Source organism: Periplaneta americana, chromosome 1 (genome assembly GCF_040183065.1).
Source record: "Periplaneta americana isolate PAMFEO1 chromosome 1, P.americana_PAMFEO1_priV1, whole genome shotgun sequence".
Classification (NCBI taxonomy): Eukaryota; Metazoa; Arthropoda; class Insecta; order Blattodea; family Blattidae; genus Periplaneta; species Periplaneta americana.
In genome coordinates, this window is record NC_091117.1 from 85801165 (window position 1) to 85814536 (window position 13372).

The window sequence follows — 13372 nt, forward strand, 5'->3', positions numbered from 1 at the left end:
TTATACTTTGTATGCCTCATTTATTTTTAACCTGCTGTTCACATTTTATTATGCTTTTTTGTTTCTTTCTCTATGTTATATATTATGTCTGATTTCTTCTTACTTGTTGTTTTCATTTTATTATTATCATCTTATTCAGTTTTGTGTGTAAAATTGTAGTGTACTTTGTAAATTTGTAGTGTTTTTGTAACGCAGTTTTTACTCCTGGTTGAGTGTTAGAGAAGGCCGTATGGCCTTAACTCTGCCGGGTTAAATAAATCATTATTATTATTATTATTATTATTATTTTTATTATTATTATTATTATTATTATTATTATTATTATTATATAGCCAATTGAAAAAAGCGGCTCCGTTCAATCATTTTAGTGAAGCTAACTTTAGTGAAATAGAATTTTAGTACGTCAATTAGTATTTTATTGTATTAAGAATACTTTATTTCTTCCAATCTTTATATACGCACTTTCTTCTAATCGTGTAATAATCAATTATATCCCAATCGAATTTTGACTTTCTCTACATAAATCAAAACCTCTAGTGAGATTACTGTCGATAAAAAAATAAAAGAGTGAGCTACCGTAAAATGGGATGAGATTATCCCAGACGAACTTTTCCTACACCACACTACAACGAAGTTCCAAAGTTGTCAACAGACGTCGATAAACTTACTAGTGTCACCAAGAATATGAATCTTTGATTATGCACTATAATAATGCATCAAATACAAATTGTAGGAAAAGTTCTGCTGGAACAATCTCACCTCAGGTGGCACAGTCTCACCCCAAGTGGCACAATCTCATTCCATTTTACGATAGTAAATAAATCTCCAAGGATAATGTTGTTGAAGCCAAAGCCCGCATAGAAAGCTTTCCAATAGTAGACCATTACTTTATAAAGCCAAATAAAAGGAATTAATTAGACCATAACATTTTCAATGAAAAATCTATGTACTGCATATAGACCAGCGCAAGTAAGGTGGTTATCACGTGTAAAATTAGTTTACCTACAGAAGAAATTTTTATTAGCAATACAATTTTTATAGTTTGCTCCAATAAAATAGAAATATCTAGTTTATGAATGCTACGGAAGAAAAGCTAATTCTAAAATAATAGTACAAAATTAATAGGTAAATTGCTCATTAAAGAGATTACACAGAAGCATATTGATTTTTGTAACTTAAAAATAATACCTCATAACACCTGCATGAATTTCCATGAAATTTTACACATGGTCGTGAGTATAAAAAAATTATGTATTGAAATTTTTAAGCTTTCAGTTTCTAGAATTAAATGTTTAAAAGTATTTAATAAGAAAAATATAATAAATATTCACCACATAAGTACACCTTTCTCTCATCAATGTAACAGATTCAGAATAAAAATTTTGCGTACATATTATCCCATTGCTCCTATCTCTATTGACAGGTTTTGGTTTATTTAGCTTAAGCATTTTTAATATGAAAAGGAATAACTATCATATGTTTATATAATAACTAAATTATATTATCTGAACAATTATTTTCATCATATTAGTGACAGTTGTGTAGGCTTACTACAATACACTACCTAGGACGTATATGTAAGAATGAGAACTATAACAATTTCAGAGAAAACGGGACATACCTATCAGTAGTTCCTAAAAATATTAAGTTGAATGATGTAATTTAAAATTTCTTGCAAATCTAGCTTTCAGGTAATAATTACAAGGGAAAAATTGTTCCAGCGCCGGATATCGAACCCGGGCCTATGGATGAGACTACTAACGCTCTACTGACTGAGTTACCCAGGAAAACTACCAGACACCTCCCAATTTTTCCATTTATATCCACATACCTCAAAGTGGACCAACAAACCGTCAACATCCAACATTGAGTGCAAATAAACTCTGTGTGACTTGATGTGGTTTTCTGTTAACGAAAAATGACGTGTATTATGCAAATCTAGCTTATAGGTATAGCTCCCTGTGAAGCTGACTTGAATAATTTCAAGGGAAAAATTGTTCCGGGGCTGGGCATCGAACCCGAGATCTTTGGCTAAACGCATCAACTTTCTACCGACTGAGCTACCCAGGAACTCTACCAGACACCGTCCCAAATTTTTCCCTTTATATCCACATACCTCAAAGTGGGCTGACAAACAGTCAAATCTGAGTGCACACAAACTCTGTGTGACTTGAATTGTGGTTTTCTGTTAACGAACGGTGACGTGTATTATGCAAATCTAGCTTTTAGGTGGACTAATTTGAATAAAAAAATTTCTTACTTGGCTATCAAATGGACGCGTGATCTCCTATAAAGATAATGTTAATATAAAACCATAATCTGTGTATTTTAGCGCATAAAAATGCTGAATTTTTAAGGCCAAAAACGGAAAATTTGATCTTTGATCATCTACAATTTCCCATTTATTATAAGCATCTTTCGATGTACTGTCATGCTACAGCTGATCTACCAAGTAATATAGCTAAAATTCAGCTAAAATTACTAAAACCACAGTTATTATTATTATGATGATGATGATGATTATTATTATTGTTATTATTATTATTATTATTATTATTATATCGCATAATGACAGGCTTATATATCAATTGGTTTTATTCCTCCAGGTGACATAAATTTCAGAGCAAACGGAGGTTATGACCAGCCTGGGTGTGGAAGTGTAATTGATAACCAAACTTTGGCAAGACTCAAGTCTGGGAACTTCAATATAATACGAGGTAAACAAATAAGTAAAAGCAGTTAATAGCAGCAGCAGTAGCAGCAGCAGCAGCAGTAGTAGTAGTAGCAGTAGTAGTAGTAGTAGTAGTAGTAGTAGTAGTAGAAACAGTACCGATACTAGTAGCAACAGTATAACAAATACAGAAGTAGTAGTATCATCCCTACCCCATTATCTCCTGACCTAGTTACCTCATAAATGGTACCTCCTTAGTATCACTTGTGAGGTTGAGATCAGTCTTCGCAGAGTTGACTAAAGAACAGTAAGTAGTTGTTATAATATAAATAAGGGTTGGAATTAATCTACCCTAAAAAAATAAGTAAAATGAAAATATTCTCAATCTACCAAAAGTACAATAAAGTATAATAGTTAAAATAATTACAACAAATAAAAAAAAAATTCTATAATAATTATAACGAAAAATTGATTCTCAATAAGTCATAGAAAAAAAAATTGTTATATGCAACAAAAACAGTATTATAATTATAGCAATGGTTCCAAAACTGTGCTCCGCTAAGTATCTTCAAGTGCTCTGAGAAAAGATTGGAGAGAAAAACAAATGAAATAAATATGACGAGATCTCAAGATTTTGAATCTGTGCGCCCATGAACTGTGAGGAAATTATTTAATTTTTACAGCGTGTCGTCAAGTTATGTACATACACAGCAATTATTAATAGGGTAAAGTGAATGTTATGTATCATCGCAGTCAGCTTTACATGTCCGCACCTTCTCGAAACTACGCAAAACATCGAGAAAGTTCTTGTTTTATTAGCATTGGAAAAAAAGTAATAATATTACATTCCAAGGCTTCCAAGCATTATGAAAATTTAAGACATAATTTTATATTAAAAACTAATAATATAGCACATTTTCCTTCGTAATAACTTATTACTAACATCTAAAGAAGTACAGTTATCTTTGGATTGATCATTAAACCTTTAAATATCTTTTCCCAACAATTTTGCATTTTAGATTTGGTCACTTTTACCAAGAAACCGACGATATACACCCTTGTTAGGCCTGCATATGTATATATATTTTTTCCCAAACTAACAATTTTACTTATTTGTACTGTACAAAAACAGAAATAAGTAAGGATATTGAGTCCAAACCTGTGGAGTAACGATTAGCGCGTCTGATCGCGAAACTAGGTGGCCCAGGTTCGAATCCCGGTCGGGGAAAGTTACCTGGTTAAGGTTTTTCCGGGATTTTCCCCTCAACCCGACATGAGAAATGCTGGGTAACTATCGGTGCTGGACCCTAGACTCATTTCACCGGCATTATCACCTTCATTTTATTCAGACGCTACCTGAGATGTTGATAGCCTACAGCATCGTAAAATAACCTCATAAAAAAGAATATTGATAACAAAACTCAAGATATTTCTAACATTTTATCCATGGCTATTTTTACAGATGCCCCAGTGCCTGCCCTGTGTTCTCATTCCCGTGCCTTGCATTACTACAAAGAAGCTCTCAGAAACAAGAACTGTACATTCTGGGCAGTGAAAGCCAAACCTTTAACTACAGCTGCAAGGTAAGATCCAGCGACTACTATTTTAATCCGCAGACTTACCACTGTCGAATTGGTGACGTGCCTATGTTACGGGAAATTCGATTACTGACTTATCAAGACTGACACACTTAACAATCTAATTGAAAATTATTCCTGTAAAAAATTTGAGCGTAAGACGAGTTTGATCAGATGGACACAATATCTTAATAATTGTGGCATTGCTGAGCTATGAATCTTCCAATGAACTTCAGATATCAGTTGCCTCGGGAACAGCAGTAATCATTAAGATGTTGGGCATTATCGGAGGGAATTCATTAAACGTTATGGATATGACTCTATCGAGCCAGAAGGGAACATTTTATTTCGTAAGGGACTAGTACTGGAAATGAACCGATAGTATTTAAAAGGTATACGCATACAAGGACGAAATAATCTTTCTGTTTCCAAGAACGAAGACAGACTACATTCCGTTTCTAGAATCTGTGGAGTAAATCGACGCATTTGAGTAGAGCCTATAACAAGCGAATGGGCGGAGCCTATCAGTGTGGGAATGTATTGCGTGCTGCATCGGCTCACGGCCGCTAAGTGGTATGATGCGCGTGACAGAAGGTGATAACGATAAGTAGGGATGGCATTTTAGATGTTTGTCTTCAACCATTGCTTTCTCCCAGCGGTCTTTGAACTGGCCCACTCCACTCACCAATTGCGTAAAGGACTTGTTTCGGTTCCTATACTCCACAGATTCCAGAAACTAAGTATATACTTCATTCCATGTCTGACAGGCGAAGTAAATATTGCCGGCAGAGGAGGAGAGAAGTAAATTGCTATTCAACCAATGGCAGAGGTCTCATTCCACGCTCGACTTGTTGGGCGGGAGTAGAACGCTTCACACCACCCAGCTTCAAGATAAGCGTGGAATGAGATATCTGCCATTGGTTCAATAGCAATTATCCTTCTTTTTCTGTCTGCCGGGAATGTTTATGTCTCCTGTCAGACATTATGGAACGAAGTATAGTGTTACATGCAATTTGATAAATTCAACAAAATATAGAGCAATGGTTCTCAACCTTTGAAAAACCGCGGCCCGATAAATTCTTTTTCTGTAAGACAGTCCGGTCCCAACAAATTTACCTTTCATAAATTTAACTCACATAAAGTTGAAGTATTAATAATTAAGTATAGCGTAATCTTAAGACTAAAAGAGTATTATAGCTTACATTTTGAAAACTGTGTGACATGTTGACAAGTAATTTAATTATTATCAGTCATTGGATTAATGAAATTTTGTAGCATGTTCTAGTTCCTCAAGCCAACATCATTAATTAACTTACGCTAATTTTCATTGACATGTTATCCCTTTCTGACCACCAAAAAATATACGTACAATTTATAACATTGATCATTGTATTCTTAAATTGATTTTAATGATGTTTGAAAAAGAAAAGGTAATGGGAACAATGATTATTCACTGTAACTCACCACAGAAGTCAGCTGAGCAGGGGGAGCGGCAGAAGGTTGCCAACATGTCAGCTAAACACTTATCACACACACACACACACACACACACACACACACACGCACACACGCACACACGCACACACGCACACACGCATACACACACACCAAATGTGTAACTCGACCGAAGCGAGTGGAGACTTGGGCGTAATGTGAACTATAGCCATGATACTATACGAACGCAGGTGAAGTACTGTACAAATGGCGCTCCGGGCTGCAGGACTCCACTGGCCTTGGTCGAGTAATATGTAATTTTATGCATAAAAGTATGAATCAATTATAAACACTAGTTCAAACACTAATTAATTGGTTGAATTAAAAATCGCAACATATTAATACAGCATTATAAGCTATTTAAAACATTAACCTTAGTGCTTAGTTTATTTTATTCTTTATTACATCTGAGAATTTGCAGTTTGTGTGTGGTTGTTTTGTCGGCGGAACCGACCACACGCGGACTTCTTTTTTGTGATCGTTTGAAGTCCATATCGACCACAGACAACCACACAGCAAGCTTGCTATGTTTTGCCAAGAAAGCATCCATCGTTTCCAAAGATACGGTGTAAAAGCATCTGTCGTTTCCAAGGATACGGTGTAAAAGCGTCTGTCCTTTCCAAGGATACGGTGTAAAAGCGTCTGTCCTTTCCAAGGATACGGTGTAAAAGCGTCTGTCCTTTCCAAGGATACGGTGTAAAAGCGTCTGTCGTTTCCAAGGATACGGTGTAAAAGCGTCTGTCCTTTCCAAGGATACGGTGTAAAAGCGTCTGTCCTTTCCAAGGATACAGTGTAAAAGCGTCTGTCGTTTCCAAGGACACGGTGCAAAAGCGTCTGTCGTTTCCAAGGATACGGTGTAAAAGCGTCTGTCGTTTCCAAGGATATGGTGTAAAAGTGTCTGTCCTTTCCAAGGATACGGTGTAAAAGCGTCTGTCGTTTCCAAGGATACGGTGTAAAAGCGTCTGTCGTTTCCAAGGATACGGTGTAAAAGCGTCTGTCGTTTCCAAGGATACGGTGTCGGCGGCGAGTGGTTGGCGTGTCCTACGTGTGAGTTGCGCTCAACCCCGACAGCGACAATTCTGCAGTTGTGCTGTGGGTGATACCGACGTCTCACGACCACAGACGTCGACGATGACTTCAGCTTGTCGTCCGTGTGAGTTAACATAGTTTGTTTCCGTATAATTCAATACCGTCATTTCCCATAACTATGGTCCACGATATAACCATTAAATGAAACATTGTAGAAGTAACATAGACCGTTCGTAGATAGATGCAGTGACTTGACTTCAAACTACAGTAGAGCAAAAATATAGATAAACGAGGTACTACGTTATTTCAATGGTTGTATCGTGGACCATAGTTGTGTTCCAGGACCATAGTTATGGGAAATGACGGTACTAATTCCTGACCACCCACAGCACAACCACATATAACTTAAAAATAATCGCAAAGTTGTGGTCCCTGTGAGTTGAGCCTTATCACTGCTACCTATACAGCAACGGTGACCAAACTGGGTATCTTGATTACATCGTGTAGGCCTAATCAAAGACATTAATATTGATAAGGGGAGTTTCCTATAAGCTTACATTGCTCTCTGTCTCCCTCAGTATTGAAGGTAAGAAGCAGTTGCTCTACAAACCCTCTGTCTCTACGAGAAGGAACATAAGGTTTCGTACAGAATGGGAAGAGGAATTTATTCGCTGTTCTGTCGGAGAAAATGTAATATTTTGCTTTGCTCAACGGTCCAATTAGTAGTAGGCCTAGTATATAGAAACGACATTGAAGGGCATTACACTGAATACACAGGCATAACAATTTATTATTATTATTATTATTATTATTATTATTATTATTATTATTATTATTATTATTACATCTTTCTTTGAATGGTAGAATAATGACTACGCTATATCTCCATTTTAATTTCTTTTTTAATCTTTTGATGACTATTATCAATTATTTACTAGTTATTGATTAAATAATAATAATAATAATAATAATAATAATAATAACATAGAGAAACTGACTGAATATTTCGTTCTAGTGTAGTAATGAAACGAGCTATTAAACTCCAAGAACTGAAAACAGTCTTAAATCATCGTAATGAAGAGAAAGATGACAAATAAATGTAAGGAAGCCAGCTATCTAGTGGCGAACGAAATAGTAGCTCGTTCTCTTAAGCCTTTCAAGGAAGGAGAGTTTTATAAAAGCGTAACGGTCAAGGTGACTGAAATGGTTTGTCCAATGAAAGTTGTTAATTAATTTTGAAAAACTGTGCATTTCTCGACTAGATATCCAGAAGAGGATTCAGGAAATTTCTGATTGTGTTCATGAGAAATATTTTAAAAAAGTAAGAAAATTTTTATATATTTTTTTTATTGGTTCTTGATGACAGTAGTGACATTACTGATACAGCAAAGCTTGCTATTTTTATTCGCGGGGTTGATGAAGAACTCAATGTTAATGCACGAACCACCACTGGTTGTAGTTTCCATGCCATGTACCGCTCCCCCGTCTCTTTACTTCATAGACTGTCTCTTGAGTGTAATCACTGCAGTTCGAGTTTTGATCACCGCTGCTATATAGCAATATACACTTCAGCCACAAGCACGCGTAGTAATCGAAGATCGTTCACGTGCTGTTTCTTATGCAGCCCTGGTCTACCGCATTTCTTCCTCTCAGCTGGAATCAAATTCATTATTGCTTTAGGAAGTCTTTCGTCATCCATTCTATGCAAATGGTCATACCTACATTAAATATTATGCTGTTCGCGAGTTAGAAATGACGTCAGCGAGACCAGACGGCAGAGAAGGAAGGAGCGCTCTATTCTGGACATAGCAGAACACTGTATGAGAATAACTTAGTCTTCGACCATTCTTTAAGTACGTGCAGTAACTGTATACAAGCGCTTTTACTCGTATTGTGTTATTTAATTTTCAGTTATCCGATATTTTAAGCAACACTGTGATTAAATACCTTTTGTTTTCCTATTAGCCCGATTAGTGCTACTTTCAGTTTTGTGTCACGTCGTTTCCTGTACAACGTTAAGTGTTACAAAGTATTATCTAGCTATACTATATTAAAGAACAACAAATATTGGAAAGTTTGGCCAGTTATCCGTAATCAGAGAGGAATGATAAGCAGTTAATCGAGTATTGTGACAAACATGCGAGATAGGAAGAAATTTTCCGTAAAAACCTATAGAATTAGCTACGAAATACTGCGGCGTTTCACAAAGAACAATGAAGAAGATTCGAAAAATGAGATGGGAACAGTAGAATCTAAATGAATGGTTGATTTAAAAAACAACCTATATCACAAAAAGTAAAGTTTAGGGGAAAAAAAAAAAAAAAATACTAAATTACTTTCAAATTATGAATATTTTTGTTTCAAAAATTGTGTGTTCACAAAATATTACGTTGTTTCTACCTACTAAGAAGCACATATACTTGCAATTACAAATAATTATTTAAATGTAATATTGTCTAAACTTTGGGATATAGCTTGTTTTTGCAATCAACATACATGTGATACTACATTATCAGTATTTCATACAGTTTTTTTTACAAAAGTATCCACATTATGTTCTGCAAAACCATAATGAAATTAACGGGCCTAACTGTTAACAAATAGAAATATAAAATATTACAATTACTAGGCATTCACTCACTCTTCTGTAGCTTATATTCAATCCTTATAAGATATATGGATCATATTATGAGGAGAGAGAGAGGAAGGTAGAAAGTAGGAAAGACTGTAGAATGCTGGGTTTGCAGCGAAAGACCTGCCCTTGGGCAGAACGAAAATGGATTCTGCTGGAATATCTGCATATTCCATCCCAGTAGTGGGCCATCTCAAAATTTCATTCCAAAAACACTGCTGAAATTCTTCAGGAACATGCAGCACACGATGTTTAATGTCTTTCATCTCTCCTTCGCCTATTAGCACCAGGCAACTTTGACAAGCTATAGTATTTTGCATGAAAGGAGTCATATCAACACTTCGTTTGAAATATAAAGTACATAAATGCTTTCACGTGTTAATTAACTAGGTTACCTTGTTGACTAGTTTCAGCCGGTGGACTATCACCAGAACTGGTCGATCTTCGCGGTTTCTGATTGCGTTTCCTATGGGGATGTGTTTATGTAGTGCAATATAGAGTCCAAAAGTGTGTGTGTTCTGAAATTGAGTTGTGTATTAAAGATTTGATGCGGGTGTGTTTTTGTGTGCCTGTATATTTCATATTGTTCTAGTGTGTTTAGTTTCTGGTGTTTCGGTTGGAGATGTAGCTTAAAATTTTCATGTATGTGTTTATGTTGCTTTAGGTGTGGTTGGCGTTTGTGATGTGGTCTGCGTATGTGGAAGTGTTTTGTGATTTGGTTATAGCTGTGATGTGTTCTTTGTAATGTGTTTGAAATGATCTGCTTTTCTGCCCTATGTAGAAGATATTGCAGGCATTGCATTTGAGTTTGTATACACCTGTGTGATTGTATTTGTTTGTGTGTTTAGGTGCTTTTGTAGAGTGTTTTGTGTTCTATATGCGATGTTGTAATTTAATGTTTTGAATGAGGTTGCAATCTTGTGTCTGTTCTATGTTGTGTAAGAATATTTCTGCTAGTATGCTGGAAATGGGTGATCCCATGGGTAAGCCTTCAGTTTGAGTGTAATATTTGTTGTTGTATGTGAAGTGGTTTTGTTTTGTGATGTGTCTGTAATGTGGATGATTTCTTCAATGTGTTCTTGTGGTGTGTTGTTTTTGAGCATCTGTTCTAGTATCTGGAATGTATCCTTTATGGATATGTTTGTGTATAGGTTGGTTATGTCAAAGGTTGCTAATATTGTAGGCCTACTGTGTAGGATATTCACTAGGTCTATGTTGTCTGTTTTTCGAATTTTATGTTGTTTCTTATGATTTTGTCCATGTATTTGGCTAGTTTGTGTGTTTGTGCGTTTCGGTGATTGACTAATAGTCTGGTAGTCATACTTTCATTGTGTATTTTCGGTAGTGCGTTTAGTTTGGGTGCTTCTGGTTTGATTGGTTTTAGTTGTTGTTTCATGTTGTTCAGTATTGTGTGTCTGTTGTTCATTGTGTTTTTTAATATGGTGTGGTACTGTTTTGTGGAGTCGTTTTTGAGTTCTGTGATGTTGTTGCCCTTGAAATATGTTTATATTTTATTGAGTATATCTTATCTGTGTAGGATTACTGTGCAATTTCTTTTGTCTGCTTTGATGAAAGTTGCTCTGATGAAAGCAACACACTAGCTTGAAATAAGTTGAATGAAAAAAACTAACTTTTGTTCACCAAATACAGTAGGTTGTTTTTACATTCACTGCAATGTTTACTATCGTATTTAACCGCAAACTATCCGGAACTTTCGTGTGTTTTTGATCTCAACACGTGTCTACCTCTGTAAAATAAGAATACAAAAAAAAAAAAAAAAAAAATAGAAAAAATGCCGTATAGGTTGTTTTTGAAATCAGCAAATTAAAAAAAAAACGTGAGATAGTCCTAATAAAGGACAAGACTTCATGCAGCACTGATAATACTCTGTCAGCTCGTCAATTCATGTTGAGAATTGTTGTGTGCTCTACTGCTTTCTGTCTTGACAGAATTTACATTGATAGAGACCTAAAGGAATATCTTCGTTAACCACATAGCGTCCATTGTTTAAACATCTGACATTGTCGTATAAATTAGGACAGCAATATACTTGTATTTAACTCGAAAACTAAACCTCATTCAACACAAATTAACATTGTTAGTATTTGGTTATTAACAAAGGATAACAATAAGAAGAGCATTTACACGCGTTTGTACTACTCCTGTATAGAATGTCAAAAAAGTTCGTCTGCAACTATTCAGGGATGAGTTTTTTAATTGGCGAGATGAGGCCGAGAATTCGTCATCACTAAAATACATTCTACTACGTCCTAGTCTCCGAAGACTGCATTTAATAGCCACTCTATATGGGTATATTACAATTTACATACATACATACATACATACATACATACATACATACATACATACATACATACATACATACATACATACATACATACATACATACATACGTTCTTTCTACAATCTAGATAATGCATTGTTTTATATCATATTATATAGATTAACATATTGCGGTATTTTTCTTATACAGTCGTTTGAGTGGAGGGTATGCCACGTGGTATTTGATAAACCCTATCAGCTGTACCGTCAGAACGTGTGTCCCGATGGGAATCGAAACCATCAACCACAGAGCAACAGGGACTTATTTGGTGGCAACAAATGACAAAGAACAATATTGTGGTAAGTTGGGAAGATATCACCACAGTCTAGTATATACAGTCACGAAACTCAATACGTAGTAAATATGCATCCATAGATAGTTGCTAACCACTAGGATCACTACTATCGCCTCATCACAGATAATTCGAAAAAGTACCTGCACAGTCTATTGTTCCTAGTACCCTCATAAACTCAAGCTTCGTGACTGTATATACTAGACTGTGATATCACTCTACATACTGTATCAAAATTTTCAAAATAATATAGAAACAAAATGCAAGACTACGTTCAATTATTTTCAAGGTAACAAGGAATAAGGATAAACACTATTATTCTAAACCAACAAAACACCTCATGGCGCTTAATTTAAGAAACTAAACCAATTTTACTGACGTTTACTTTATTTTATATTATCTAAAATAGCAACTTAAGACACGGTTAGTTACGAAATGTTACAGTTCAGATTGATAGTAGTATATTAAAGAAGTGCAAGTATAATATTTCTAAGACTTATTTCACTTATGATAGAAATGTATTTGATCCGTTTTAATGATAAAGTGATTTGTTTATTTTTTACAGTATCCATGCCATTCACTTCTGCAGCTATACAAGCGAAAAATTATGTCTGCAATATCATAAAAACAGTTCTAGGCTGGAAATAAAGTACTGTATGTATTATGAGAACAAAATAATTAAATTAGATTATACTGTATTTTCATCTCGGGAAAAGAATTTGTAACGTTGATAGGCATCTCGGAAAATATGAATATTAAAACTCAACAGTTACTTGGAATGAATGCAGTTTAGAGAGACAAACCTATAAATCTGACTTTTCTTTGTTTCTACCCCTTAAAATGTTTATAAACAAAATTATATCAGGTATGAAGAAAAACCAGTTACGCGTTCATAAAATGACGTTTCACCAAAAAAGAGCACTAAGAAATATGGGGGAAAATACTAATAAAAAATAACAAAAACAAGAACTGTGAAGAGAATCTTCGAGTATGATTTTTATCAAATAATCCTACACGCAATAAATTATAGAGGTATTAATATCACGTTAAAGGAAGGTATGTACGAGAAGGAATAATAAAGATTAAAACACACCTTATGTTTCATTTCGCCAAATTAAAAATTGTATATCCCTTTACTTATACTACACAAGTACGAGGGCGTTTTAAAAAGTAATATCCTCCTAACTTCTTATTTGAATATGGCTACAGTTATTTGTGTAAAACAAAAAGTGGTAGCTTCCTACAACTTTATTGTTATCAGCTATATAATTATTTATCCACATAAACGCCCTGACGATCAACACACCTCTCTCAACGGAAGACCAGTTTCTTG

At 35.0% G+C, this 13372-nt stretch overlaps 1 protein-coding gene across 1 annotated transcript in view; it reads left to right on the forward strand.

Annotated features, from left to right (window-relative positions):
* The window catches only part of LOC138709099 (phospholipase A1-like), a 66017-nt gene extending 53076 nt beyond the window's left edge, over nucleotides 1-12941 (forward strand). The window contains exons 7-10 of the mRNA XM_069839635.1: nucleotides 2607-2717; nucleotides 4134-4254; nucleotides 11898-12046; nucleotides 12605-12941. Of these exons, the coding sequence (XP_069695736.1) occupies nucleotides 2607-2717; nucleotides 4134-4254; nucleotides 11898-12046; nucleotides 12605-12687 (464 nt within the window). The 3' untranslated portion in view covers nucleotides 12688-12941. The remainder of the gene's footprint in view (nucleotides 1-2606; nucleotides 2718-4133; nucleotides 4255-11897; nucleotides 12047-12604) is intronic.
* Nucleotides 12942-13372: the final 431 nt, after the last annotated feature.